Source organism: Pygocentrus nattereri, chromosome 18 (assembly GCF_015220715.1).
Source record: "Pygocentrus nattereri isolate fPygNat1 chromosome 18, fPygNat1.pri, whole genome shotgun sequence".
NCBI classification, from domain to species: domain Eukaryota; kingdom Metazoa; phylum Chordata; class Actinopteri; order Characiformes; family Serrasalmidae; genus Pygocentrus; species Pygocentrus nattereri.
This window is the reverse complement of record NC_051228.1, coordinates 17,024,379-17,052,162: the sequence shown is the minus strand read 5'-3', so window position 1 is coordinate 17,052,162 and position 27,784 is coordinate 17,024,379. Positions and strand designations below refer to the sequence as shown.

General features: G+C 40.1%; 2 protein-coding genes across 4 annotated transcripts in view; both read right to left on the bottom strand.

The window, feature by feature from the left end:
- Positions 1 to 519: 519 nt before the first annotated feature.
- Positions 520 to 10,956, bottom strand: brf2 (BRF2 RNA polymerase III transcription initiation factor subunit). 2 transcript variants are annotated; one of them, XM_037547590.1, is made up of 7 exons: positions 10,821 to 10,956; positions 9,813 to 9,978; positions 9,652 to 9,711; positions 8,803 to 9,124; positions 6,554 to 6,731; positions 4,033 to 4,245; positions 520 to 2,523 (listed from the first exon to the last, which is right to left on the bottom strand). In XM_037547590.1, the coding sequence occupies exons 2-7, from the start codon at positions 9,958 to 9,960 to the stop codon at positions 2,071 to 2,073; spliced, it is 1,374 nt and encodes a 457-aa protein (XP_037403487.1). In that variant the 5' UTR covers positions 9,961 to 9,978; positions 10,821 to 10,956; the 3' UTR covers positions 520 to 2,070. The 2 variants fall into 2 exon arrangements, with proteins under 2 accessions (XP_037403487.1, XP_017574375.1); XM_017718886.2 differs by having other exon boundaries at positions 9,813 to 9,963; positions 10,821 to 10,955.
- Positions 10,957 to 12,784: 1,828 nt separating this feature from the next.
- Positions 12,785 to 27,784, bottom strand: part of rab11fip1b (RAB11 family interacting protein 1 (class I) b) — a 32,985-nt gene continuing 17,985 nt past the window's right edge. Inside the window, exons 2-6 of one of the 2 annotated variants that reach the window (XM_017718887.2) lie at positions 25,917 to 26,347; positions 23,599 to 25,285; positions 16,229 to 17,539; positions 13,872 to 13,977; positions 12,785 to 13,122 (exon numbers count right to left, since the gene is read on the bottom strand). In XM_017718887.2, the coding sequence (XP_017574376.2) occupies positions 12,916 to 13,122; positions 13,872 to 13,977; positions 16,229 to 17,539; positions 23,599 to 25,285; positions 25,917 to 26,347 (3,742 nt within the window). In that variant the 3' untranslated portion in view covers positions 12,785 to 12,915. The remainder of the gene's footprint in view (positions 13,123 to 13,871; positions 13,978 to 16,228; positions 17,540 to 23,598; positions 25,286 to 25,916; positions 26,348 to 27,784) is intronic. The other variant, XM_017718895.2, reaches the window with a different exon arrangement.

Sequence of the window (27,784 nt, the reverse complement as noted above, 5' to 3'; positions counted from 1 at the left end):
TTTCTCTGGAACTTCAGCTAGAATTCAGCAGAATAAACGTCGTGTGAGTGAGACTGTGTGAAGTTACTGATGGCATGGACAGTGTTCAAGTGTTTCGTGTTCAAGAACATTCAGTATAGAACCATCTACAGCACATTCTCCATCAACCTAAAGAACACTTTCCCCACGCAAAGATCCCTTAGTTCATGCAAAGTGTTCTTTGAGTGTTTTAATGGTTCTATATAGAACATCTTCTTTACTAGAAGAACTCCCGAAGAACCATGTTTAATTGTGTAGTGTAGATTAAACCAGCTAACCTTAAGAGCCCAGAGTTTGAGTAAAAAAACAGTAACCACCAACAAACTGCCTGGTATTGCAATTATTCAGCACTCCAAGTGTCTATTTTAAATCTGACCAAAACAGCTTGAACACAAATCGTGTTTATGACCTCCGAAGTCATGAGCAGAACTGCAGACGACCTGAGGGCAGCGTTAGAACTACAGCCAGGAACAATCAGAACACGGACAGACACAGCAGGACTAGGGCAGTAAGCAAGAGAGATGTTTATTAGACTAATAAGTAGAATGAAATGAGTGGCTCCTGCGCTGTTGTCATGGCATCACTCTGCTAAATCATATTGTGCTTCCAAGCAGCTTATTTTTCTGCAGGATGCAAATAAATGAAGACAATCAGCATAATTAAAGCAGCTGCCTTATCAACCTTAGTTTAACCTTTAAGACTAAGTAATGAACAAATAAATGGTTCAAATGAATTCTTCTTCTTATGAAGGGCAATACGTTTATTCCCAGGTCAGAAGGACAAAAAGTGGGGCAAAAATAAAAAATTATTTTCATAACAAAAAAATAATAAGGATAGGAGTGCGTCTTTAAAATAACTTGGTTTTAAGAAGTAGAACTCAGTAAAGGACTTTGCAAATGAAGCAGTTCAGGAAGTAATAAGTGGAGCTATATTAAACATATTGCACTGATGCCATACACACTACAGGCTACTTAATCTATGTAAACAGGTAAAATGAAAGCTGTCGAAGTTATCCGGTTAATAAGGCCTTAGAAGTAGAGTTTTCAAACTTTGGAAAATTCCTGCATAATTAAATACTTAAACAAATAGATTCTAGAGAAGCTTACAGAGTCAGAATTGTTCACAGTGGTGTTGATAGGAAGCGGTCGTCCACCTCTGAAAGCTCCCTCACAGAAAGATATTACATTAAATGGTTATGAATTCACTGCCTGATGACTGAGACACTGTTTTATGATAGTTTTATGAAATTAAAACCCTTTCATGTTGGACGGATACATGACATGCAGGGTGCTATGAGGCAAAATAGTCCCCCAAAAAGTCATGTTTTAAACCTATTCATGGTGGAGGGACATATGCGGTGAGTTGGGAGGCAAAAACAACGTATTTCTTATTTTCCATCATCAACATTCTATATAAAACTCAGAAGACATGTTTAGCTTTACTGGAGGTTTTGGATGGTAAACAAAATGTCTATATTTTTGGTGTAGTCATGGTTGACCCCTGGTTCCCATCACCACCACTGTAAAGAAATCTCAACCATTTCACATCAAACCACTCTGAATGACTGTTTACACCTCACACAAAACGATGCAGAAACTTTCTGAAGATTCACATTTCAGTACCTTTTTAGTGCTTTGTTTTAACCCTCTGAAAGTCCAGGAGGAGCTGGCAAGGGCAGGCATCTATAAAGTAACATATCTAGAACATAAGATCACTTTTTCCATGTTTTCCATATATTTGCTGTATAATAATTTTGGTCCTGATGCTACTGGCTTAGTACTGTTTATACCTGATAATAACAGAAAGAAGCAGGATCACGAATCTACCTGCGCTGCACAAACTCTAGTCATTCTAATAATAATAGTGATTGTTTCTGAGCGTGGACAGTGCCGAGTGCATTTCTCTAATACTCAGTAAAACTCTCAGTATTAGCCTCACTTTGAAGGAACAGTAGTACAAATAACAGCAGCAGCAGCAAAAAAAAAAGTAACATGTGCTATAATTATTATTATTAGCTTCAAAGATCAAAAACAGCCCTGTGTGGAGAAGAAATCAATCCTCATCATCCTTCAGCTTTCTTTTCACTGCTAAATATCTCCTGACCTCCTCTGGCGAGCGAATGTACGCTTCTATTTCACTGTCCGATATTTCCTCATAGCCTGTCACGGTCAGTTCAGGAGCATCCACTCGCGGCCGCTTCTCAGTTCTGACAGACGGGGGCAGGAACAGGTGCCTTTTCCCCCAGTGCTCTTGACCAGCAGGGGGCACACTTTCCTCTACAGCTTTATCTCCACATTTTAGTTCAGACTGACCAGATGTCTTTAAAATATCCATGTCCTTTCCTGAAAGCTGGTCCTTCTGGTCCAGTTTGCTGGTCAATAAAGGCTGGGACGGTGCTGCAGGGTCAGTGATGGGCAGCTGGTCAGCTTCATCAGTGGCTGTACAGTCAGAGAGATCAGGCTCTGCTTCCTGCTCATAGTGCCTCAAAGCCTTCAGCATCAGAGTCTGCCAAGAACACATAACATCACAAAACATGAACACTCAGAGATTTTAAACCTCTGCTGCTGGTATTTAAAGCTCTAAATGACCTTAAAGCACTTTAATGTCTGTCTGTTTATGACCTTAGGTCTGTAGATACTGACCTTCTGCAAACACCTTCAGTAAAATACAGAAAATGTGGAGAGACCCTGTCATTCTGCTTCTAAACTGTGGAGCTCTGTTCACCTTTTATTAGACAATCACATCTAAATAAACATCTAAAAAACACAGCGCTTCATGAAAACTGTATAATCTAATATAAATATCTGTCATTTTCTTATATGATTTTAAATGACTTCCAGTTACACTGTTAAGCTTTATCTCCTGTCTGTAAAGTACTCCGAGATGCCACCGGCATAAAAGTGCTCTATAAATGTTGTTGTTATCATCCATCCATCCATCCATTTTCTAAGCCGCTTCTCCGTCAGGGTCGCGGGGGGATGCTGGAGCCTATCTCAGCAGTCTTCGGGCGGAAGGCAGGATACACCCTGGACAGGTCGCCAGTCCATCGCAGGGCTTGTTATCATCACTATATACAATATGCGTCAAGTTAAATGATTTTTTTGAGAAGAGATCAGCGCTTGACAGATATGAGAAGTGTCACAAATACTGATATGAAGGATATCAATAAAAGATACAGCACTGCACAAAAGTATCCAATTATCTGGACACTACATATTTTAGATAACTTTAGATCTCTTTCAGGGACATTCATGCTCATATCTCATCTATAATCTCTATAAATAACAGCAATTATTAGACTCGCTCTAGTGACCGGATCACATGTCAGGTAGTAGTTTTTACTGTGCTACTACTAGTCTACTGAACTGGCAGTATTTCCATTATTCAGCACTGCAAGCTAAAATCATCACATACCAAAACAGAAATATAAGAAGCACGTTATGTGATGCTAATGTGATGATAAAACATTACTCGTCTCATAAGCATCCTCTGTTCATTATTTTGTTGCATGAACAATATATTCTCCATCAATGTGAGGAACCATTTATTCATGCAAAGGATTCTCTGAGTGTTTATGGTTCTTTATAGAAACCATATTCTGTACTAAAGAACCATCTTTTGTGTGTACTTTTTGTTTGTTGTTGATAGAGCACATCAAAACAGACAGGATCATTCCAATTTGATATAAAATTCATATTTAATCATGTGTAAAGTAAATGGGGCGGCACTGGCTTCACTGCCACGGTTACAGAGACCAGTGAGAAAGTCACACAAGGCTACAGGATCTGCCACCAAGTGGACACAAAAGGAACCACACATGAAATGCAGTCCCATGATGTAGCATGCCCCCCTCAAAAAGCCAGTACAGCCCAAGACTTCTAAAGGTTAATACAATTTACTATTCACTGCTTTCTTTTATCTGCATTTCACACATTGGCCCAACTTTTCTGGACCTAGGTTTGTACTGCACTCAGAATTGGGACATCATTTCTCATGATGATGATCTCTTCCTACCTGCCGGTGCTTCAGGATGTCGTCCACCAGCCTGGCGACTGTGCTGGGCTCCACAGTGTCCCCTCTTAGCCAGGGCAGCTCCCTGCCCAACTTACACAGCACATGCCTGAGCTCGCTGATCCGCTTCTGCACTGTATCCTTCCTCTCCGCACACACCTCCTTACTCAGCCTGCTGATCTGACAGAACTTATTCAGCGTGCACTTCATACGGTCCTGAGACACACACACAAATACAACAGTCAAGCAGTGTAATAATGCATTTGGATGCCTTGATCTGAAGATGGTGATTAAACTGCATCAAATCATTTATAACAGCAATTAGTAAAGTATGTCCTCATTGTGTATGATGTAGATCCTAAAGCAGTCACCACACTGCTTGTGAAATGAAAAAAGTTAAAATCAAAAGAAGGTAAATAAAACAAGCCATCCATCCATTTTCCAAGCCGCTTCTCCGGCAGGGTCGCTGGAGCCTATCCTAGGATACACCCTGGAAGACAGGATACACTCTGGACAGGTCGCCAGTCCATCGCAGGGCAGACAGACAGACACAGACAGTCACTCACACACTCACACCCAGGGGCAATTTAGCATGTCCAATCGACCTGACTGCATGTCTTTGGACAGTGGGAGGAAACCGGAGAACCCGGAGGAAACCCACGCAGACACGGGGAGAACATGCAAACTCCACACAGAGAGGACCCCGGTCACCCGGCCGGGGAATCGAACCCAGGCCCTCCTCGCTGTGAGGCGACAGCGCTACCCACCATGCCACTGTGCCACCCTTAAATAAAACAACAGGAGGATAAAATAAAAAAAGGCAAATAAATGACTGAAATAATAAAATAATCATGATTGAAACAAGATTAAAACAAAACAAAATCAAAACATAATTAACGTAGGTGGCGCTACGACACTTCATAAGCTGGAAATGCTGGAAAATGATTCCATCACAGTTCTAACAATAGTTAGGGAGCAGTACAGTGCCCAATAATGTTGGACTGAAGCAGAAATCTGAAGATAATCGCATACTTCCTGATAGTCAATTGGAGCCATCTTGAGGCAGTTCTGAGTTTGTTTAGTTTGTAGGTCCATTTACAGAGATTTGAGTTTGTTTGTAATGTTCACATATGACACTAAGACTGTATAAAGCAGCCTTATTTTGGAAATATGAATGCACAAATGTGACTGGAGGAGCTGTTAGGACATCAGTTCACCTGACTTCAGCAAACATTATGGTGTAATTGCAAAGAAAACGAACAACCGTAGGCATTGTGTGGAGACTTGTGGCATTGCACACGATAGCTGGGCGAACTCTGCGGACAAAGACATCGGACAAAGCCTGTCAGTAAAAAAGAGGCGTGGCATTAAATAAAGAATGGTTACTTTTATTTCACTTCATTTCACAAGAAGTTTGTAGAGCGCTTTGGCACTAATACATCACCATTAAATGCGCATTTGTTAAATAAATCAACGAGTACTTTGAATACTTCCTAAATGTAAGACATCCAATCTGTTATTCGGTAGTACTAACTAGCATTAAGCACCAAAACATGTAGGTTATCTTATATTTAAGATTACAAGAGGACAAGGCTGAAGTTTGCTTCCTGCTGGTCAGCTTCTTGTTTGAATTTTCCTGTTCAACCTTAAGTAGCAGCAGCATTCTGGCCTCACAAACACCATCGTTAAGGAATTACACTTTATTTGTTGTGGACCTCATAGACAATGCTATTTGAGTATAGCAAATTATAAGCTGCCTTATATTACACTGTATATTAACTTATATAAAACTGCATTTTAGTGTCACACAAATAATTTTATTCTGCACTGTGCTCCCTGAGATGATAACCGAGTTATCATTTAAAAGGAGCTACATGTGAAAAATTTACACACTAGAGCTTTTTTCCTCATCCAGGACCACTTGTTCGGCGAGTTCAGTACGTTTGGTTGAGTGTGAAAGCTGTTTTTGAGCCTGCAAGCAGAATAGAGAACCGATATCTTGCTTTTCTGAAATCTGTGGTTTCTGGTGGGTCCACTGTACATGTGGAAGCGATCCACTCCTGGCACCATGTATGGAACTGCGTGACTGGCTCATTTTGTAAGTGACTGGTTCAACGTATCGTAGCACTTCCCTTTTCGAGTGTCGTAATAGGGGAGAGGACTGCTGTGGACAGGAAGAGCTGTTCTACACCGTTTTAGTGTTTGCATCCAAGAAAAATAATAAAATCAGCAAACAGATGAAGCTGTTTTGACCATTATGCAAACCTGTAAGCAGGAAAGTGACATAGCAAATTGTGCAATCGATCCACAGTACTGATGGAATTCTAGCATTAATAAGCCTCTCCCACAAACAAGCCCAGACTCTTTCCTGGGTGAGGACACAAGTATGGAAACACCCTAATCTACGCCTAGAACGAGCTTAAAAAAAAAAAGAAGCTGACTAAAATAGCTCTGACCATGGTTAACTGGCCTGTTCAGAACATGGTTCTTGGTAAAGCCTAATAAGACTATTTGTTAAACTCACCATGGGCTTTAGAGACTGCCATGCTACATAAACACAAGCCATGAGGATGGGCAGGGGGTGCCGGCCGGTCACCAGCCATGTATCAGCCGCCAGCTCCACCAGGGCGGCGCTACGCTCCACCAACCGCCGGGTAGGCTCCGCAAAGACCTCCGACACTTCGCCAGGGGAGAGCTTATACCTGAAACAAAGTATACAGTCAAACAATGTGCTCCCTTACCCCAAATATAGCCAGGCAGCCGTGTTTGGTGTCTTAAGTTTGCTTCTTTAGTTTCAGCAGTGAAGCTACAAGGCTAATGTAGCTAACAAGCAATGGAAGCTTCTACTCACCAATTAGTGCACACGTCTCAAACCAGATTTCATTGTTACTGTTATCTATAAGCATGGACGAAATTCAGAATTCAAGATGTCCACTAGTGTTTTTAGTATTTTGATCATTCTTCTTTAATATTTACATTTACAGCATTTGGCAGACGCTCTTATCCAGAGTGGCTTACAATTGGATCATTTTACACAGGTAGGCGAAGGCAGTGTTAGGAGTCTTGCCCAAGGACTCTTATGAATATAGTGTAAGGTGCTTACCCAGGTGGGGGATCGAACCCTAGTCTACAGCGTAGAAGGCAGAGGTGTTACCCACTACACTACAACCAATAATCATCTTGTTTGATATATTTAAGAACTTTAAGTATTGCAGTTATATTCTTAACACGTTAAGTTAGGTACAAATTAAAAGGGTAATTTCTTAATTTCTTATCCAATAGAAAATGATCCAATCAGGATTGTTTTCTCTGTGAGCTCAGCGAGCTCTCCTATTGGGTAGAACTTTTGTACTTAAGTTTGTGTATAAAGTCTTTAGTAAGTCTTTAGTTAATGCTAGTTAGTTTTGATTATCATTTTACTAAATCCTTAAGTTGTGTCTTAACTAGTAACAATGAACTGAAATGTATATCACTTTAACATGATAACATGTTCAGAACCCATTTATAAACCTGCTGCCATGGAAACGAAACAGCAGTTGAACTGAATAAAACTGAAAACTCATAGCCGTCATCTGCTTATTCTGCTTACATCTGCTTATATGTTTAAATGCTGGTTTCTGGCTAAGTGACACAACAGCAGCCTCAGTTTAGCCATTCGTGGAGCTGCTGAGTCTCACTGAGATGGAGCTGTGGGTGTTTAGCTTCACGCTTGGAGTTTAAACCAGGTTGATGATGAGAGCTGTGAGTAAAATCACAGTGTATAGCGCTTAGAGTTTTTAGCTTAGTTACCACAATTGGCATATTTAAAAATAGTCTGTTTCTATGTGGGGTCCATTGGTATCTCCCATACTTGCACCTGCTGAAGGGGAGGTGTAAAGATTTAGTAGATACCAAACGTTAAAACCATATTGATTTAGTGATGCATAATCCTAGAGGTGGGTGATATGGCAAAAATATAATATTGCAATACATTTCCCGATATGTGACAATATTTATTTTTTCAGACATCGGATAATTTGGAACAGAGGAAAAAAAAGCCAGTAGAGCTACATTTAAAAAATACTAAATCCAGTTAACCTGGACTCTTTATAATCATATATGCAGTTGGTCAGTGTCTACAAGCACTGACAATATACACAATATGTTCAGAACATCAGATTGTATTGCACAGTGATAAATTGTATCACCATAAACTACTGATAAACACTATCATATTGCCAAGTCCTACGTAAACTTAGTAAACACTTACGTTATCACCAAAAAAATGGCACTATACTCCTTAAGGAAGTTCTAGATATGACTGTGAATACGAATCATAATCTAAGCAGGTTCTGGTTAGTTAGGAATGTTAAACAGTGGTGGCAGCTCTATGCAGGACTCTTTACTGAAACAGTCACTGTAACACTGATACATACAAGTTCAAATATATGATAATGTCTGTTGCTTCAGACAAAACATGAAACAATGAAATGACTAACATGTTTTAGATGCCCTTTTAAAATCTAGAACAGCCCTATATTGTTCATGTTCACTAGCGTTAGCGCCAACATACTATTAGAAAGCCCATAGCAGTGCTAGCTGAAATTAGCGGCCATTTTTTTCGCCCCAGTTTTGATAGTTATGACAGCAGAATTGAAGGATCTAATAGTCACAGTTCACCACTGGGACACTTACATTACTTGTTAGCTACACTAGCGCTAAAATTAAAGAAGCAAACTTCAGACACCAAACATGTCTTGGTCCCTTTAAGACAGACTAATAAGCTTCTCGTACCCGTAGCAGTAGCTCTCCAGCATGTCGCTGATGCTGGTGGTGGTGGGTTCGATGCTCAGAGCTTTGATCAGATCCTGGTAAACCATTCCTATTAAAGCCGAGTCTGCGTCCAGCAGACTGCTAATGGTTCCCATAGTGATGGGACAGTTCTTCTGCCTGCAGGTGATCAGAACACAGCACCCCCCTAGAACTTCTTTCTTCAGTAAGCGGACGTGTATGAAGGTCGGGTGGTTGTAGGCGCGCTCAAAAAGGCTCACTGCTCCCATCTCCATGTCACTGGATAACCTGAGGATCCGGCACAGGGCCCGAACCCGGCCCAAACCTGCACACACACAGAGAGAGATTCCTTTTTTGATGTTTTTCATTCACCATCATCCTTTTTATTTGTCCATTTACTGCAGTAAGTACTTTGAGCTGTAATTTTAGGCAAGGCTTCAAGTAAACATTTTGAGCAGGGACAACTGGTATTAGAAAAATTGTAATGACCGTGACCCTGGGTTCCCTATCACCACCACTGTAAATAAATCTGAACTTATTCACATCAAACCACTCCGAACCACTCGGTTTACATTTCACACACTGAATGTTACCAACGGCAGCCCTGAAGAATTACATTATATATTATTAATGTGTTTACAACAATTACAACTGATAAAGAAAACATTATTGTACAGACAAACTGCTAATATGAATCAATACCTGTGATTATTTTATGTACTTATGTCTTCATGTTTTCCATCTTTTGTGCCTGCCTTAAAACTGCTCTGTAAGGTCAATTAAAGCTTTATTCAACTGAGCTGAATGGGACAACTTACAGCCCTCAACCTTCTCAATATTCACTCAGATTACCTTTAACGAGATTTGCACATGGTCTCTTGGTCACTTCTGTGCTGATGTAATATGGGATCGCTGTACAGGAGACAGAAAAAGGAGAATGATTAGCAATAAAACAAATGTTTAAGCAATTACAGTCATTTTTTAATTTATCTGGCTGCAGGTTTCCTGATTACTTCTGCTCTGTTGCTCATCGCTGAGTGTGGTGGTGAAAACTCCCTCTGAAACGAGAGAGCCGCAGTCCTCACAGACCCACTGTTTCTGAGAGTATAAATCATCTTCCACCACGTTACTGGAGCCGCACTCAGGACAGGAGCTTGGCATCACCTGCACAGCAAACACCTGTGAGACCCAATATAGAACCTCTGTCCCATTTTATACAGCTGTGTTGCATTTATAACACTTTATAAAGAATAAACCTAGACAATAAATTGCAATAAATACACCCCATTTAAAAATAAACACATTAAGTGAACAAAATATCGCAATTTCCACACTCAACATCTACACTAAGTTTATACAGGTATACTTCATCTTATCTTGACCATTCAGGGGGAATTTTCCAACACTTGGCAGCTACACTGCACAAAAAGACATATAAGCAAACAGATAGCTAATGAGCCAAATAAAGTAATCAACATAAAAAAAGAGAGAAGTAAGTAGAAAATAATAGTAATCCCCTATTTTAAAGGGTAATTCCAATAATTTTTCACATGTTCTGTATTATACAGAGTCGTTCAGAGCGGTTTGATGTGAAATGCTTTGTTTTAGAGAAACTTACTGAGTCAGAATTGTTCATAGGAACCAACCCACCAGTGAACGTACATGTTTCTGAGTTTTATATGGAATGTTGACGACCACTCTGCATTACTTTGTTTACATCTTAACCACATAATTATGCAGACATTTTGGGAAATAGTTGGAGTTCTCCTTTAACCCTGTTTAGGGTCTAAAGAGCTAACGAGCGAAATCGACAAGATAGCTTGAAAAACACCTATTTATATACACAACCACAACAGAGACAATCCCACTTAAATAAAAAGCAAAATATGTGAAACAGTGATAGTTTGAGTACGAGCACAGGGGCATGAGCCAGAGAAAAAAAACCCGTTCTAAACCGCTAAACGAGGGTCTGATAACTTATTATCTGAGCAGGAATTAGAGAAGCAAGCTGGTCAACTTACCGGAGGCTTGCAGTCTGAAATAGACCTAGAAAAGTTTAAATTATATCAGATTCATTAAACGAACAGAAACTCAGTGCACACGTTCGCGCTGCGTTTGTTTACAGTCCGGCACACTCCGAACGGAAACGAAGCGCCAAGTAACAAAGGTTCCGCCTGGTAATGAGCAGCTGCGACCACAAATAAAATGTAAATAACTTTGATAAAAAATAAGCAGGACAGTCTGTAACTACATCACATTAAGCTCTCACAACTGTGTTCAAATGTAGCTTGTGATTTGCAGGAATTGCAAATGAAGCATACATTGCCTGCCCACTTTTACCTTCAACTTGCTGGTGCATAGCTAGAGTGTATAAGCAGAAGGGAAGTATTTCTAATAAAGTGGCCAGTGAGTGGAAGCACAAGGTGGGTGTTTCTAATAAAGTGGCCATTTAGTGGAAGCACAAGGTGGGTGTTTCCAATAAAGTGGCCAGTGAGTGGAAGCACCTGGTGGGTGTTTCTAATAAAGTGGCCAGTGAGTGGAAGCACCTGGTGAGTGTTTCTAATAATTATGATTTTTAAAAAACCTACATTAACATTATAAATGTACTTCTGAGGAGAATTAAATAATACAAAAAAAAAGCAGGATATGGATTCAATTTCTGAAACCTAAACCTCAGCCATCTGTATTTGACCTGTTTCTTTCCAAAAATGATTTGAAAAAGCATAAAATAAAGTGCATTTTGCAGACAGAACAGAACCATTGTTTATTTTTAAGTGACAGAGCAAGAACACAGTCCAAATGAAAAGACATTGTGTACAAATAATCAATCAGTAGCAAATATTTACAGATTAATGGAGTAGGAAATGTGTGATTCATTAAAGTGCTTCATTTTTATTCAAAAACACCATCAGTATCACATAACATAATACATAACACGTGAGATAAGGTCATACAGTATTGCACGTAGCAAAAACATTATACAATGTCAAATAAGAAAGAGGAACCACTGAACAGAGCAGATACAAAAGAGTGAATAAAAATGAAGCCTGCTACCTGCAAGCAGTAAATACTTTTGGAAAAAAAAGCATTATAAAGTTTATACTCTGTAATATTGTGTCTCACACAATGCAGCAAATGCAGAAGCTTTAAGGAATCCAGCCATGCCTTTAAATCAGCAGGTTTTAAGTGTGAAGGATCATGAAACCTCCACCTGTGCAAGTAAAGACTTTAAAGCTTTTGACTTCATACTGTAGTGAAATTCCAGCATGTGTAACTGAACCATGCTAAAGTAAAGCCTGGCTAAGGCCTAACTTCCAAAACTCAACAAACCACTCACCATACTCTATAGCTACAGTGTGTCTAGACTCATGCAGTGTCTGGTTTTTTTAAGGGGAATTCCACCCATTTTCCAAAAAATTCTGCATAGTTAAGTGGTTAAGGTGTAAACAGAGTTTCTCATTCAGGGTGGTTTGGTGTGAAATGCTCTTCTAGACAAACTTAGTCGGAATTGTTCACATCGGTGATGATAGGAACCAGACATCCACCTCTAAAAGCTTCCTCACAGAAAGTTACTACATGAAATGGTTATGAATTCACTGCCTGATGTCTGAGACACTGTTTTATGTGAGTTTGTGAGAGAATTTAAAATGTATTCATGGTGGGGGGATGCATGAGGCAAAATAGTCCCCAAAGAAAATTTATTATTTCAGATTTTCCACTACTTTCCGATCATCAGCATTCCATATAAAACTCAGAAGATACGTGCAGGTTCACTGGTGGTTTTGGATAGTAAATAAAATGTCTATATTTATGTCGTAGTCACAGTGACCCCTGATTCCTAAAGAAATCTGGACCATTTCACACCAAACAACTCTGAATCACTCTGTTTTCACCTCAAACACTGCATTATGGGGGAATTTTGAAAAGTCTAAGTTACATGATCTCTAAAACTTAATTATGTGGCTTCTGACACTGTATGACTCACTGTTATCCATAAAGATGGACTAAAGTGCAGACACAATTTTGTACATTGTGTTTTTTTTTTTTTTTGCCAAACTGTCGCTTCAAACAGTGCAGGCCAGTGAGGACCCATAGCTGGAGGTCATGAAGCTCAGTTCAAACAGCCTTCTTCATTGAGTTAATGGACATCAGGATGCTGGGGTGTTCCTCAATGACCCGCACCAGCAGGTTGTCGATGTACTGCTCCAGCTCCGTGATCCTGGAATCGCGCTGGGAGAGCTGCTCCTGCTGCCGGATCACCAGGGAGATCAGCTCAGCCCTAGTTAGCTGGGAATACGGACCTTTACTCACCACCTCCGCAGCCTGACACACAATACACACAAGAGTCGTGTTAGCTTTTATACATTCACATACGTTAACAAACAAATGTCTGAATAGAGCATTTACATCTTTGGAGTGCAGCAGAAAGTGTTTGTTTATCTGATGTTTGTTAAAAGAACCACCTGCATGATTAAAGACTTCTTTACATCAGGGTTCTTCAGATTGACGGAGAATGGGCTGTAAATGGTTCTTAACAGAACTATATAGCACCCAAAAAGGTTCTTCTGTACACACATAAAAAAGGGGCTTCTTCAAGGGCTTGTCATTTGTATGATTAAAATGTTCTTCAGATCGATGAATATGTATATGTCTATGGTTCTATGTAGCACTAATATGGGTGCTATATAAAACCCTTTTCAAAAAGGTTCTCTATAGAATTTCACAATGCAAAGAACCATTTAATCATGCAAAGGTTTCTGTGAATGTTCACAGCGATACATAGAACCACTGTCTTTACTAAAAAAAAAAAATCCTTGAAGAACCGTAATTTCTAAGAGCATAGTTATAATATCAAGCTTGCAACAATAGAAGAACCTTTTTGGGTGCTATACAGAACCACATACAACACATTCTCCATCAATCATGATGTATATAATTCTTTAATCATACAAAAGGTTCTTTGAGTGTTCATGGTTCTATATAGAACTTACCTTACTAAAAAACCCTTAAAGAACCATCTTTTCTAAGTGTGATCACAGTAGTGTTTGAGCTGAACAGGACAGAAGTAGTACCTCTGTTTTGGGCTGCATGCTGTCCGAAGCTCCAGCAGCTTTGCCGTTAGTCTCTCTGAGGTCTGACTGTTTGTCCGCGGCGTTCAGAGGTTTGACTGCTTGCTGTCTGCAGGAGAACAGAGAACTGTGAGTTAGCACAGCTGACAGAAAAGGGCGACTGCAGAGTCATTTCATTTGCACTCAGTATGTTACCCTGCATGGAGAAGTTAGAAAAGACAAAGGAAAAGGTCAACTGCATTCTCAAGTGAGGTGTGACTTGTCAGGATGGACAGTCTTGTTGGTGCATCACCTTCGTTAGCTGTAATATTAGGAACATAAACTGGTAATCTGGATTTGTGAAATTTCTAAAAATAACACCACTAAAACACCTTCTCCAGCACCTGCTGTGGTGTTTGAGGAATGTGTATGATTAAAATCCACTGCTATTCAGATTGTGTCAGACACGCCTTCTGTTACTTCTGAAAACTTGTTTAGTGAGGAGCTGCACAGACATGTTAAAATACAACACCACAAGACCAAAGGCCTTGTTCAGATTGCCAGCCCAGTCTGATTTGTCATATCCAGATAGAGTTATGATGGTCTGAAATCCATTTTGGAGGTGGCTTTAAATGTGACTTCATGAAATGAGTCACTTGCAATGTGACACACAACATCTAAATCCAGAGTGACAAAGTGCTGAGATTCCTGCAGCCTGTACTCAACCTAATTTGCACAATCAAGTAGGGCTACTTGATTGGCAAATATGATAATCATGATTATTTCTGGCCTATATTGACATCCCAACTATTTAACATGATTGCCTTTCTCGTTCTCCCTTTCCATCATCCTGGCCTGAGCTGAGCTAAACATGCCACAGCTCAGAGGAGTGCTAGGTGCTTAATCTAATTTTATTTTCAGTCGTCAGCCTGTCTCAGAGTTAGCTTAGGCTTTTAGGGAGGGGCAAAAGTGTACTGCTGTAAACAAAAGATGTGTTGTGCATCATTGCACATCAGTGTTCTCAATCATTTCAGAAGCCAAAATCAAAACATCTTATGAACTGCAGAGCCCTACAATTGTTTCAATTTAAATACAAGAAGCTGCCCCCCCCATTTCATTAATTAGCTGAGATGTTTTAATCAACAATAAGAACTAAACGCTAATTAGAAACGAGAACCACTAGAACCAAGGCTGGACATCTTTTTGAATATGACCAAATTGGAAAGAAACACCGTGACTGTGACAACACTTCAAGCCTAAACCTTCAGAAAAAAGCCTGGGTAGCAAAGAATGTTTAACTTTTTTTTTTTTTTACTAACAATCATAAACCCTTTCTATTACTAATTATATAGTTTATTGTCTCCATACATTCAAGACATAAAATAAAAATCCTCAGAATGATTATGTGGAATGGACGTGGAACAGTCAGGTGTTTTTCCAACATGTGAACAAAGAATGTGAACCCGAAAACCTAAAGCAGAGCAGAAACACCTTAAGTGAGGAGTGGAAAAGCTCACTCCACTCACATGCACTGACAGCAGGTAAAGTTAACAGATTGCTGGTATAACCTAAAAGGTGGGTACAGATGGGTGCAATCAGGCAAGTGCAGACATTAATATTTGAGTTCTTGCAGACCTCTACTCTCCAATTTAATTTTTGCAGAAATCTACAACTAGGCTTAACTTTGATCCAGAATACCAGCCCTTAGTCAGACCTTTGGTTAGTTAAATATATACCTGTGTATAAAGATCCAACCTGGGCCCATATTTGTCAAACCGTTCAGTGCAAGAATGCTGATCTGGGATCAGTTTGTCTTTTATATTTCACTGAAGAGGGCGTGCTATGCAAAAGGCAGATCAGCATTTTTAATCATGTTGTTTATTTGCACTGCATTTGCTGTGTAACACCATTTACTCTAGAGAAATGGATAAGTTTGATAAATATGGTTCCTGGTTTTTTAAGTTTGTTATCTACACTGTATGTCTAAAAGTCTCCAGACACCAATTCTAATTCAGGGATTTGGGCACTCTGCCTCCACTGTTACCACTATGAGCTCAAACAGTTCTGTAACCTCTGTAGAAAAGTACTCAGTGTAGAACAGGGCACCGAGAAACAGCCTAAGCCTACGTTAGTGTTCGTTAGAGGGGTATAAAGCCCCCATCATTGGGATGTGGAGCAGTGGAGCTGCATTCTCTGGAGTGATGAAGCTCCATCCACTACCATCCATCCACTAGAAGCTGTTACTGCAGGAAGAACTGTCTGGATGAGGTGTCTGGACACTTCCACATACAGTGTACCTAAAACTAGGCCACAGGTGAATCTGTGACCATCTCCAATGCTAATTCTATGGGGTTACAGACTAATCTAGAGTCAACTCTCACCTGATTACTGAGGCAGGAGGTCCTCCTGCCCCCTTCACTTCACCTGCACTGCTCTGAGCATCAGTGGGTACCACCCTGGCACAAGGCAGTGCCCTCAACCCCAAGCTTGTAGACACGGAAACACATGCTTTCATCACCTCCGACTCCTCAGCAAGTGGAGCAAATGTTGAGGATGAAGCTGTAACAGAGGGGCATATGATTGACAAAGTGTCCTGTGCCTTGTCATCGTCCTTGTTGCTTTGGCTCTCTGGAAAGTGTCCAAGGTTAGCCTGTAAAGTCCTTGAAAGAGAAGGCTGCTGATTTGTCGAGTCTGTGTTTCCAATTCTTTTTGGTTTGGCTGGAGGTAGTGGAGCCTGAGACTTCTTTTTGGCAATTCCGGTCAATGCTTCACTCTCCAGAGATTCAGGTTTATTCATCGTGCTCAGATGTTCCACAATCTCTTCTCCTCTAGGAAGATTGTCAGTATAGCTATTCTGTAAAGATTCTGCAGCAGTATCTTTGGGCGACAACTCATCTGCAAGTTCAGGTTTGGTGCCTTCAGCTACAAGAGACTTTGGTCCTTCCACAGCTGTCAACTTTGAAGGATTATCTTTGCTTTCAGAGTTGGCAAAACCATTTGCTTTTTCTTCAGGGTGAATGGTACCCCCTTTTAGACTAGTGCTATGGCTTGACAGTTCATCTCCAGACAGAGACTTCTGACTTGAAGCAGCTGAGGGTTTTGCAGGTGCTGGTCCCTTGTTGTGTCTGGCAACCACTGTTCCACCACCACATGTGGAAGTGTTGGTATCAGCTTGTTTCTTAGTGGACTCATTTTGGCCAGTCTGTCCTGTAATAGCTTGATTGCTGTTGGAATAGATTTTTTGAGGAGATGAATTTTGTCCTTGTCTTGCCTTCATGCTTTGAATACACCAAGCCTTTAGCTCATCTTTGGAGATAGGTGCCGCTTTGCTTGTCTGAGTGTTCTCCAGAACAGCAAGGATTTCCTTCTCTCTGTGACCAAAAGCCACAGTAGATTCTTCGACTGGCTCTTCTGTGGTTTTCTTCAGACTGCCTGGTGGAAGAGGTGCTGGGCGCTTTGACACTTCTTTTGTGAACTGTTCTGTTTCTTCGAGCAGGATATCTTTTGAAGGAATGGTTGATCTTGACATATCTGGCTTGTTTTGAGGAGGCAATGGGGCACGTTTTTTCTTAGCTGTGCTCCTTCCAACACTGCTGAGGTTCTCTAAACCGTCATCGACTGAATCGTCATCGTCCAAGAATGGGTTGGTATTTGGTACAGACAGCTGAGAAGCTGTCCCGGAGGTGGACGCGCTAAAGAAACAGGACGAGGATGAATACAAGCAAAAGCTTTAGATAAAAAGATTTTCTTTAGCACATTCTGGATATGAAAGAAGAAAACGAGGTCAGGACTGTAGGTGGTCTCTGGCCTTTGCAGGGGCAAACTGCAAAAAATGGTATCTTGTTAAGTAAAATGATCTTAAATCTAGTACATACATCTAATATTACTGTACCAAGGCAAGTTTATTTATGGAGCATCTTTTTAAAACTGCAATCATTTTCAAGTGCTTTACCAATGAGAAAATACAAAGATAATTAAAATTAAAGTTTTAAAAGTTATAGCATCTAATACATCATTGCTGTTCATTAAAAAAAATTGGCATAATTTGAGCAAAACTGTCATTTACATTGTGTACAATTTCCCGAATTGCTTGAAATAAAATTTCATTACATCAACTTACATTAAACATAAGCAGAAGGCTTTCTCCTCTTCTGTAAAACTGCTATTTTGGAGATGCTCATTTTGGACAGTGATATTTTGAGTTTTTTGTAATCTTAGGATAAGACCATTTCATTTACTTCTAAACATTTTTAATAAGTAAATTTTAATAAGTAAATAGTCATTTTAATAAGTAAAGTGATCTCACTACACTGGAAGATAATTTTGCTCATTTCGTTGATTACTTGCCTTAATTTTAGTAAGTATATCAAACAGATTTAAGACCATTTCGCCTCAAAAGATAGCATTTCTTGCAACAAACTATAAACTTAAATACCCTTAAAAAGATGGTTCTTCATGGGTTATTTATTAAAGACAATAGTCCTATACAGAACCATGAACACTCAAAGAACCATTGATGAAATGTTTGCAGGGTTCTCTACATGGTGAAAAGGTTCTTTGAGTTGATGAATTGTGTTGCATATGGTTCTATGTGGAACCTGTTTGAAAAGGGTTCTGCTGCTGTTACTATTTGAGACTTGTCAAAATAGAAGAACTTTTTTCTTGCTATGTAGAGCCATAAACACTCAAATGTGCTGTATCGGGCTCTATATAGAACCTATTTTAAAAGGGTTCAATATAGTACCAAAAAGGGTTCTGCTATTGTTACTATGTGAGGCTTGTTAGAATAGAAGAACCCTTTTTGGTGGTATACCAAACCATACACAAAGCAGCCCAATTAACCTGCCATTTCACCATGTAAAGAACCCCTTAATCATTCAAAGAGTTCTTGTGTGTTCATGGTTCTATATAGAACCATTTTTAAAACTTTTTTTGTGAAGGTACACTCATATAAAAAGAGTGTACCTTCACTGAAAGTTGCAGGTACACTACAAAAGTCCTTGATTTGGGACACAGGGACTCTTTCAGGCTGAGGGTCCTCTGAGAACTGCTTGCTATAATACTGTATGGTTCTTATCACAATAAATCATCTAGTATTTAAATGGAGGCTTTCATTCTTATCGACTCATGAACTGCTGTACAAGTGCATTTGTTTTACAGGAAGGAAGTCTGGCACTTGAATTCATAAAGCCAAGCAGTGACCCTTCTGCCCGCCACATCCCACCCTCTCACACCAAGTCAGCATCTGTTTTTAGGAGATATCCTGACTAATAAGCCTGAGTCAGACAATTAGAAGTGCCAAATCAGCTTTTAGCTCCTGGCAGAGTTTTCATGAGCTTCCTGTGGGCAGACCTCAGATGTAGATCATTCGGTGAGTGAAAGACAATGACCAGCATAAGTGCTGCAGGGTTAACGACAATAAGGGTTAGCAGGAGCCACAGAAACAGAAGTTGGTATTAAATACAGCACAAACAGAAGGTGGCATTAAAAACACAACAGCAAAGGAAAGAAAACCAGACAGACATGGGTTGGAATTATTTTATTGTGATTTGATGTTCTATCAGGTTAGTTGATGATGTAGAGATCCGTTATTTTAATTTCAAAGAACTACGTTAGTCTTGCAGACATGATCTTGTAAAGACAAGGTCTGGGGAGAACCATGAGAAGCTTTGGGCTAAACGTAGGAGAACATAGACTTATTAATATAGGAACAAACAAAGTTCTAAACCAAGCCAATTCCTCATAGGGGGTGCTGGTGCACTCGTCAACATCGTCTGAGGGACAAGCCCATCATTAGCACATGGAAGTTGCATAACTGAAAAATGGTTCTTCATGGTTTTTTAAAATAGTTCTGTATAGAACCAGAGACACTCAAAGAACCCATGTCATGATTAAACGGCTCACTGCATGGTGTTCTACAGATTGATGAAAGTGGTGTATATGGTTCTACGTAGCACCAAAAAGGATTCTTCGATTGTAACAAAAGCCTGAAATCTTTTTTGATGCTACACAGAACCTTTTTCAAAAAGGTTCTATACAGAATCAACTACAGCACATTCTCCATCAATCAGCTCTATTTCACCAGACAAACATCCCTTTAAATCATGCAAAGTGTTTCATGGTATCTAGAACAATTTTCTGGGGTGTGTCCTTGTTAGTGGCATATTTTAGCGCAATCCAGCACCAAAATAACTTGTCCTCAGACGTGCATTCATTTTGTGAGATCACATTTGGCTAAGGTTACAGCAGCATCATGGTACTGCAGGAAATTTAAGATAAGCCTACAGAAAAACAGGCAAGAAGTTCACGCTGCCCAAACAAAAACATGTGACAGAATAAATTCCCACATATCTCTGTACAAAAAGAAATTTGTGACTGTAGCTTCTGAAAACAACCTAATAAAAAGCTAAATACAAAAATGATTGTACTCTTATAGAAACCCAGTAGTCTGTACTGGTACTTCAAGGGTTCTTTAGTAAAGAAAATGGTTCTGTATAGAACCATGAACACTCAAAGAACTGTTTTCAACAGGGAAACAACAGAGGAACGCTATCTGGTGCTACTCAGAATCCTTTTCAAAAAGGGCAACTCATTCTCCATCAGTCTGAAGAGCCATTTCACCATGCAAAGAAACCTTTGATCATGCAATGGGTTCTTTGAGTGTTCATGGTTCTATACAGAAGCATTTGTTTACTAAAGAACCCTTGAAGAGCCATCCTTTTTAAGAGTGTAGCATGGCTATGGACAATGGATTGAAAACATTAAACACAAACCTTTATCAAATCACACAAAAAGACGTGCTGCCTGGATACGCTCACAGAGACCTGCTGAATATTTCACAAAGGTGCCAAATATGTGCCAAAGAACACTTTAACAAGCCGGTCATGGCGGACTGGCATTATATAACACAGCTGTACGGATTCTATGACTGTGTCTGAGATATTACGTTTACTCCGGCTATGCAGGCAGAGAGACTCCAAACACTAATCACAAGTTGGGCTGCACAATTTGGGGAAAACATCCAATTGCAATATTTCTAATATTGCCCTGATTTTCTATGAGGTCACTGCTGTCAGAACAAAACCTTGTCTTCAATCTTCAAAAATACAGGACAAGGAAAAGTGTTCTTAACTTTTACTGGAAGTATAAGGATAAATCATTTTTCATCATTTCTGTAGGTCTGTTCAGTATGAAATTTTGACACACACATCCATGTTTTCTGGCTTTTGGCTTGAACCCTGAATGTAGTGCACCAGAGCCATGGTTACGATGTCACGGAAAAAAAAAAATGGAGGTTTGGTTGCCTCCAGAATTTCATAAGTTAGGACGAATCTGTAATACGGACCCTGATCTATAAAGCATGTACATTCTTAAAAAGATGGTTCTTCAGGAAAATGATTCTAATTAGAAACATGAACACTCAAAAACCATTTTTATGATTAAAGAGTTCTTCACATCATAAAAAGGTCCTTGATGAAAAAAATGTACTGTAGATGGTTCTATCAAGAACGTTTTTGAAAAGGGATCCATATAACACTAAAGGGGTTCTATTGTTATGATGTCAAGCTTGAACCCTTTTTGGTGCTATACAGAATCATGCACAATACATTCTCAATCAAACTGAATAAACATATCATGCAAAGAACCTTTTAAGCATGCAAACGGTTGAGTGTTCATGATTCAGTGTTAAAGAACCCTTGAAGAACCATCTTTTTCAAGAGTGCACAGTACTTCTAGCACACATTTCTGATGAACAAGGTAAATATTTTGAGTGATGCTTGATCTGAGCTGTTATCTGCTGCAATCTGAGCTTTCATGCTGGTTCTGGAGGACTTCAGTCTAGCACATTTTGTGGATTTAAAACACATCTCAATCAACTCAGACAGTCCCCAGGTGTTACCACACAAATGACCAACAAAGGTGCTAACATAAGTTGTGAATTTCCAGGTTCACCAGCCAGATCATTCTCTGATACGACAGCAGGATGATGGTTCAGCATCCATGCCAGAAGATACATATTTTTATAGAATTGTATGACAACCAGGCCGCTGGGATGGGCTCCAGCACCCCCCACCCCCCCACACGATGGGAAAATAGTGGAAAATTCAAAATAATAAAAGGTTTCTATTGTCTTACAGTGCCTTGCATGTATCCCCCCCCCCACCACCACCACCATGAAAAGGGAGCAAATTCACAACCATTTCATGCAATAACTTTCTGTAAGGGAGCTTTTAGAGGTGGTCTGGTTCCTTTCACCACCAGTGTGAGCAATTCTGACTTGGTGGGTTTCTCCAGAACGGAGCGTTTCACACTAAACCATTCTGAATTACTTAATAGAAGGTTTGAAAAATTGGTGGAGCTCCCTTTCATCACCTCATTTTGCCCTACAACAATAACTAATCAATTTGATGAGTGCCACAGGAAAAACATCTAAGATTTTAAATGAAGTATTCAGAGCTTAGATATTTACAGTCATTATATTCTGATGTAGTTAAATCCAATGCATTAATAGAGACAGTAATATGTTAAATATACACACTAAAAAATCCTGGGTTATTTTTTCTCCCCGAATGCTTGGTTCAGGCAATTGGATAGTTTTGCTGGGTTATTTGTCTCACTTCCTCCTTTAATTACCCTACATTTAGGTTAATAGTGAACCAGTCACTGAGTTATTTTCATTAGCCAGTTGGGTTTCCACTCCCCTTCATCACTAGATAGCCTCCCAAGTGGACATAAGTTTGAATTTATAACACTAGAGGGAAATGGACACATGGGAGAGTTGCACTGTTCACTTGGGCAGATTCAGTCGTTAAAAGATCAGATAAATTAATTGGTAATTGATAAATACTCCTATGATAAGTAATGGTTTGTCTTTTAATTAAATTTTAATGTGCACTAGCAACTCTTGAGTTCTGACTTTTTATGTTTTCTTCATTAGTGTATGGTCAGCATGGTGCAGTATCTGAGCAGAGTAACACCCTCCTTGTCTTGGAGCTTGAAGTTGGTAATTACTGTTGCTGCGAGTGGGCACGCTGGAATGCAAGGATCCTCTGTAAGGCTGCTGATGTTTGTTTCAGAGGTTTTAAGTGTGTGCATGCAGAAAAAAAGGCTGAGAAACACCATTTTAGAATGTACAACACCATTATTTATAGGGTTCTTACTGTTAGGAAATCCTAAATTTACACTTCTGAAAAATAAAACTTAGTAGTGGTGATTTAGGCCCAATCCCATGTCTTATTTTTCTCCCCTACTTGTTTTCAGGTGACACCCTTCCCCTTGGAACTGAGTCATAAGGGGTAGTGGTTAAAATCTTCCCTATGAAATGGGACCCTCAAATAAAAAGATCATTACTTTATTAACAGGTAAGTAGCGCTGCTCTGTAGGCGACCTTGCCAGTCTGCAGTGACAGCAGAAGAGACACTTCGCCCTACCCCTCTATCTCAACAACAATCAGGACACCCTATCTCCTAGACGGGCATGTGCAAAACACAGGGGCAGGGCTAAGTGGTAAGGGCGAGGGGTGAAATGGGACTGGGCCTTGGTGACGTACCATTTTCTGACTTTACTCATTGACAGGGATCATCTGAAAGCATCATTAGTGTGTCTGAGCAGGTAAAAATCGCCAAAACGTGCTGAACTCTAGACCACCAGAACCAGAACTGGACACCCTTGGCCTACTGGGTTCTATCAACATTCATACTTATGGGGTACTCTAGAGAACACGAGTAAACAGAACAGAACAGGCACCAACCTGGGCTTCACTGTAGACACCCTGGCCGAGCGAGCTGAGGCTGTTGGTTGAGAGTCGGTCGGTTCCTCAAAGGGGTTTGTGGAAGTAGGTTGCTCAGAGAAACTCAGTTCAAATGGGTTGGTGAATAACCTGTCCTCAAAGGAAAGTTCCTCTTGAGGATCCTCGAGTTTTGGGGCTGAACTCACTTTACCAGTCCTGGCTTTTGGAACTGGCTTCTTCTCCTGCTCTGCTTCCTTCATCTCCCTCTCTTCCTTCTGCAATACTTCTTCCTCCTCTTTCATCTCAATGGTCCATTTTTCTTCCTCCATCCTCAGCCTCTGCTTCTCCTTCCTCTCTTCTTTCTCACGCTCTCTCCTCTCCTCCTCCTCTCTCCTCTTTCTCTCCTTCTCTTCATGTACTCTCTTTTCTTCTGCTTCTCGCCTTCGATTCTCCGCCTCCTCCGCCTCAGCCACTCTTCGCCTCCTCTCTTCTTCCTCCCTCACCTTCTCCTCTGTTAACCTTCTCTCCATCTTTCTTCTCTCCTCTTCCCTCAGCCTTTCCTCCTCCTCTGTCCTCCTCCTCTTCTCCTCAGCCAATCTTCTCTCCTCCTCAATCCTCTTCCTCTCTCTTTCCATCTCCTCAAGTTTTCTCCTTTGTTCTTCTGATTCTCTCTCCATTCTTTTTCTTTCTCCCTCAATCTTTCTCTGTTCTTCTTTCTCCCTCTCCATCCTCATCCTCTCTTTTTCCTCCTCAATCTTTCTTTGCTTCTCTTCTCTCTCCTTCCTTTTTCTTTCTTCCTCAATTTTTTCCCTCTGTTCTTCTTTCTCCCTCTCCACCCTCATCCTCTCTTTCTCCTCCTCAATCTTTCTTTGCTCTTCCTCCTCTCTCACCTTCCTTTTTCTTTCTTCCTCAATTTTTCTCCTCTGTTCTTCTTTCTCCCTTTCCACCCTCATCCTCTCTTTTTCTTCCTCCATCTTTCTTTGCTTCTCTTCTCTCTCCTTCCTTTTTCTTTCTTCCTCAATTTTTTCCATCTGTTCTTCTTTCTCCCTTTCCACCCTCATCCTCTCTTTTTCCTCCTCAATCTTTCTTTGCTTTTCTTCTCTCTCCTTCCTTTTTCTTTCTTCCTCAATTTTTTCCATCTGTTCTTCTTTCTCCCTTTCCACCCTCATTCTCTCTTTTTCCTCCTCAATCTTTCTTTGCTTCTCTTCTCTCTCCTTCCTTTTTCTTTCTTCCTCAATTTTTTCCCTCTGTTTCTCCTCCTCAATCTTTCTTTGCTCTTCCTCCTCTCTCATCTTCCTTTTTCTTTCTTCCTCAATTTTTCTCCTCTGTTCGTCTTTCTCCCTCTCCACCCTCATCCTCTCTCTCTCTTCCTCTATCTTTCTTTGTTCTTCCTCCTGTCTCTCCTTTCTTCTTATTTCTTCTTCAACCTTTCTCCTCTCTTCTTCCACCTCCCTCTCGGCCCTCCTCCTCTCCTCCTCCAGTCGTTCTCTCTCTTCTTTCTCTCGTCTCAGCTCCTCCATTGACCCATGTCCGGAGCTGGTCAGACTGAGTGAAGACCCTTTAGTTTCGGGCTCCTCGCTGTAGATGTGACTGCCGTTGATACACACCATCGGCGGGGCGCTCTGCTTGGAGACGAAGCCGCTCTGGGACACTTTACTGTCTGTGCTGCTGTTGCGTTTGTGGGTGAACAGCTTAAATTTCTTCTTCCCTTTAAAAGTAAAAGGTTCTGTTAAATAACTGCCCAATTTTTTTTAAAGTGTTGCTTTTCAGGGTACGCTTGAGTGGAACCCTTAAAGAATAAGAACATGGATGTTCTGTATTACCTCAAAATTAAATTTTTTTAAGCTGTATCCCATATATATCCCATAGATTGGTCTAGTTGGTTGCTATGCTGTTACTAGGTGGTTGCTATTGTATTTGGTGGTTGCTATATTGTATAAGATTGTTGCTTTATTGGTCTAGTTGGTTGCTAAGATGTTGCTAGGAGGCAGCTATATTGGTCCAGTGGTATCTCTGATGGTAGCTAGGGTGTTGTTTTGCTGGGTGGTTGCAAATGATATCCGAGAAGGTAGCTAGGGTGTTTCTAGTGTACTAGTTTTAAAAGGAGTCTGAAAGCTTTCGGTCAACTTCTGTTGCTGTGGGATGTTTTCACACTGCAGCTACACATTGGTGTGAGATTATTTGGGCATATTTGGGATAGGTTTTCATTTCCTGCCTGCTACATTAGTCTTAGACACTTGGATGATTAAAGACATCTGGGGTAAAAGGTGAATTTCACCACACAGTTGCTTTAATAGATTTGATCATATATTGATGAAAAATTATTCTTTTTTACTAACCTTCTGGAGACTCCACGTTGAGGCCAGAGGAGTTGCTGGACGCAACGGCCGAATCTCTCTCGGGGAAAGGGCTGAGAGTAGACATGGACTGAGATGTGCTCTTCTGCAGACTGGATTTGGGGACAAACAGAGACTTCAGTTTGTTTTTCTTCTTCTTCTCTCCCGAAGCCGGCTCCTCCTCTTCCTCCCCCTCGCTGTCAGTCATCACCTGAGTGACAGAGGGGACGATGGCAGAGGCAGAGTCGGACAGACCCTCCTTCTTCTTGCCCCGTAGTTTGTCCTTCAGCTTGCCGATTTTGGAGCGTGATTTGTCCTGGCTGGACAGGTCGAACATGCTGGCGGACATGCTGCCCTTCAGAAACTGGATGTCCAGCAGGATCTCTCCTCGGTCCTTCTCCGGCTTGCCTGGTTTTCCAAACAGTTTGAACCATCTGTAAATATATATAAAAAAACAAACAAACAAAAAAAAAAAAACATAACTACATACGTACACTATCGAACCATGTATTTTTCCTTTATGGGTCATTTTTTTATTGTTATTTTAACAGGCTTGTGCCAAACTACAAAACAAAAAAAAAAAAAAAGACATAAATGCATAGTGTTTATTAGAGGTCTATGCAGGGACTGTTTTTAGTCTTGCTTCCACCCACTCCTGCAAGATTTCATCCCTAGGCAGCTGTAGGTTTCACACACTGAGCTTTCATACATGCAGCGTTTCAACGGCGGAACACAGCAGTGAGAAACGTATACAGACATTCCTGTTTCCAGATGTACAAATGGTCACATTAGTCACTCTGCTCAACAAAACCCTAATTTAGAAAATTACACTATGTTCGTTTATCCTCAACAGCATTCTAACTTGTGATTCAGCAAAAGTTTCAAGCTTAAAAGACCAACTTGGAAATACTTAATCATGAATTAAATAAAGTATTTTTAAGTTTTTACATGGTTTTCTGTTTAATTTTCATTGATATTCATGGCTTATTTTAGTGAATTTTGCAGCGTGCAGCACACAGAAAAAAAAGTGCTGGGTCTATTCTTTAAATGCTTATATATAAACGATATAGTGAGGTTTTCTGCCGCTTCGCACGCACAGCCTGTTTAAAAGGAGCTGACCACCTAAAATAAGGGTTGAAATGAAAAGCAAGAGACTTTCCACGTCACACCACACAGAAGCAGAATTAGTCCTGCACTGCAAGATATTGTGGCAGATTATGTGGGAATCCATGCAAGTGCAGACCTCAACTGGTTATAATAAGTTAATAATATACTAGTTAATAATGTGTTATCTTTAACTGGATACAGAAGTGTTACAGTCCCATAGAACAGAACACTGATTACTATGTAGGTTGTATTTGCTCGTGATCACAGCATATACTTGCCCTAGCCCAATATCAATATTAAAATATATATCAAAATTTATTTATTAGCTTTTGTCACTGCATGAAGCTGCTGTATTAAAATAATCAAATTTTGTACCAAATACAGCTGGGCAATTCGACCCATTTGCTGTTACTGTGAAAAACTGTCACAGTATGCTGTGACATTAAAAACACTGACCAGCTGCTTGTTTCCTTCCAGAGCATAATTAGCCCTGTTTAACTGGATTTAGGTCAGTGTTGTGCATCAATCACTACAAAAAAATAAAAATAAAATAAAATAAATAAAATCACTAATCTGTTAGAAATGAAGGTTCTGTGCAGGTACATCATTCATTTGTCAAGGTACAAACAATGTAAGTGTGCCCTCAAAAGGTACAGTGGTGTTAAGGCCCAATTGTGAATCTTAAATATGTTTTTCCAGGTGAAAAGTACATATTTGTACCTTTTCAAAGTCTAATCTCTTGAAGCAGAACAATAAAATAAGCC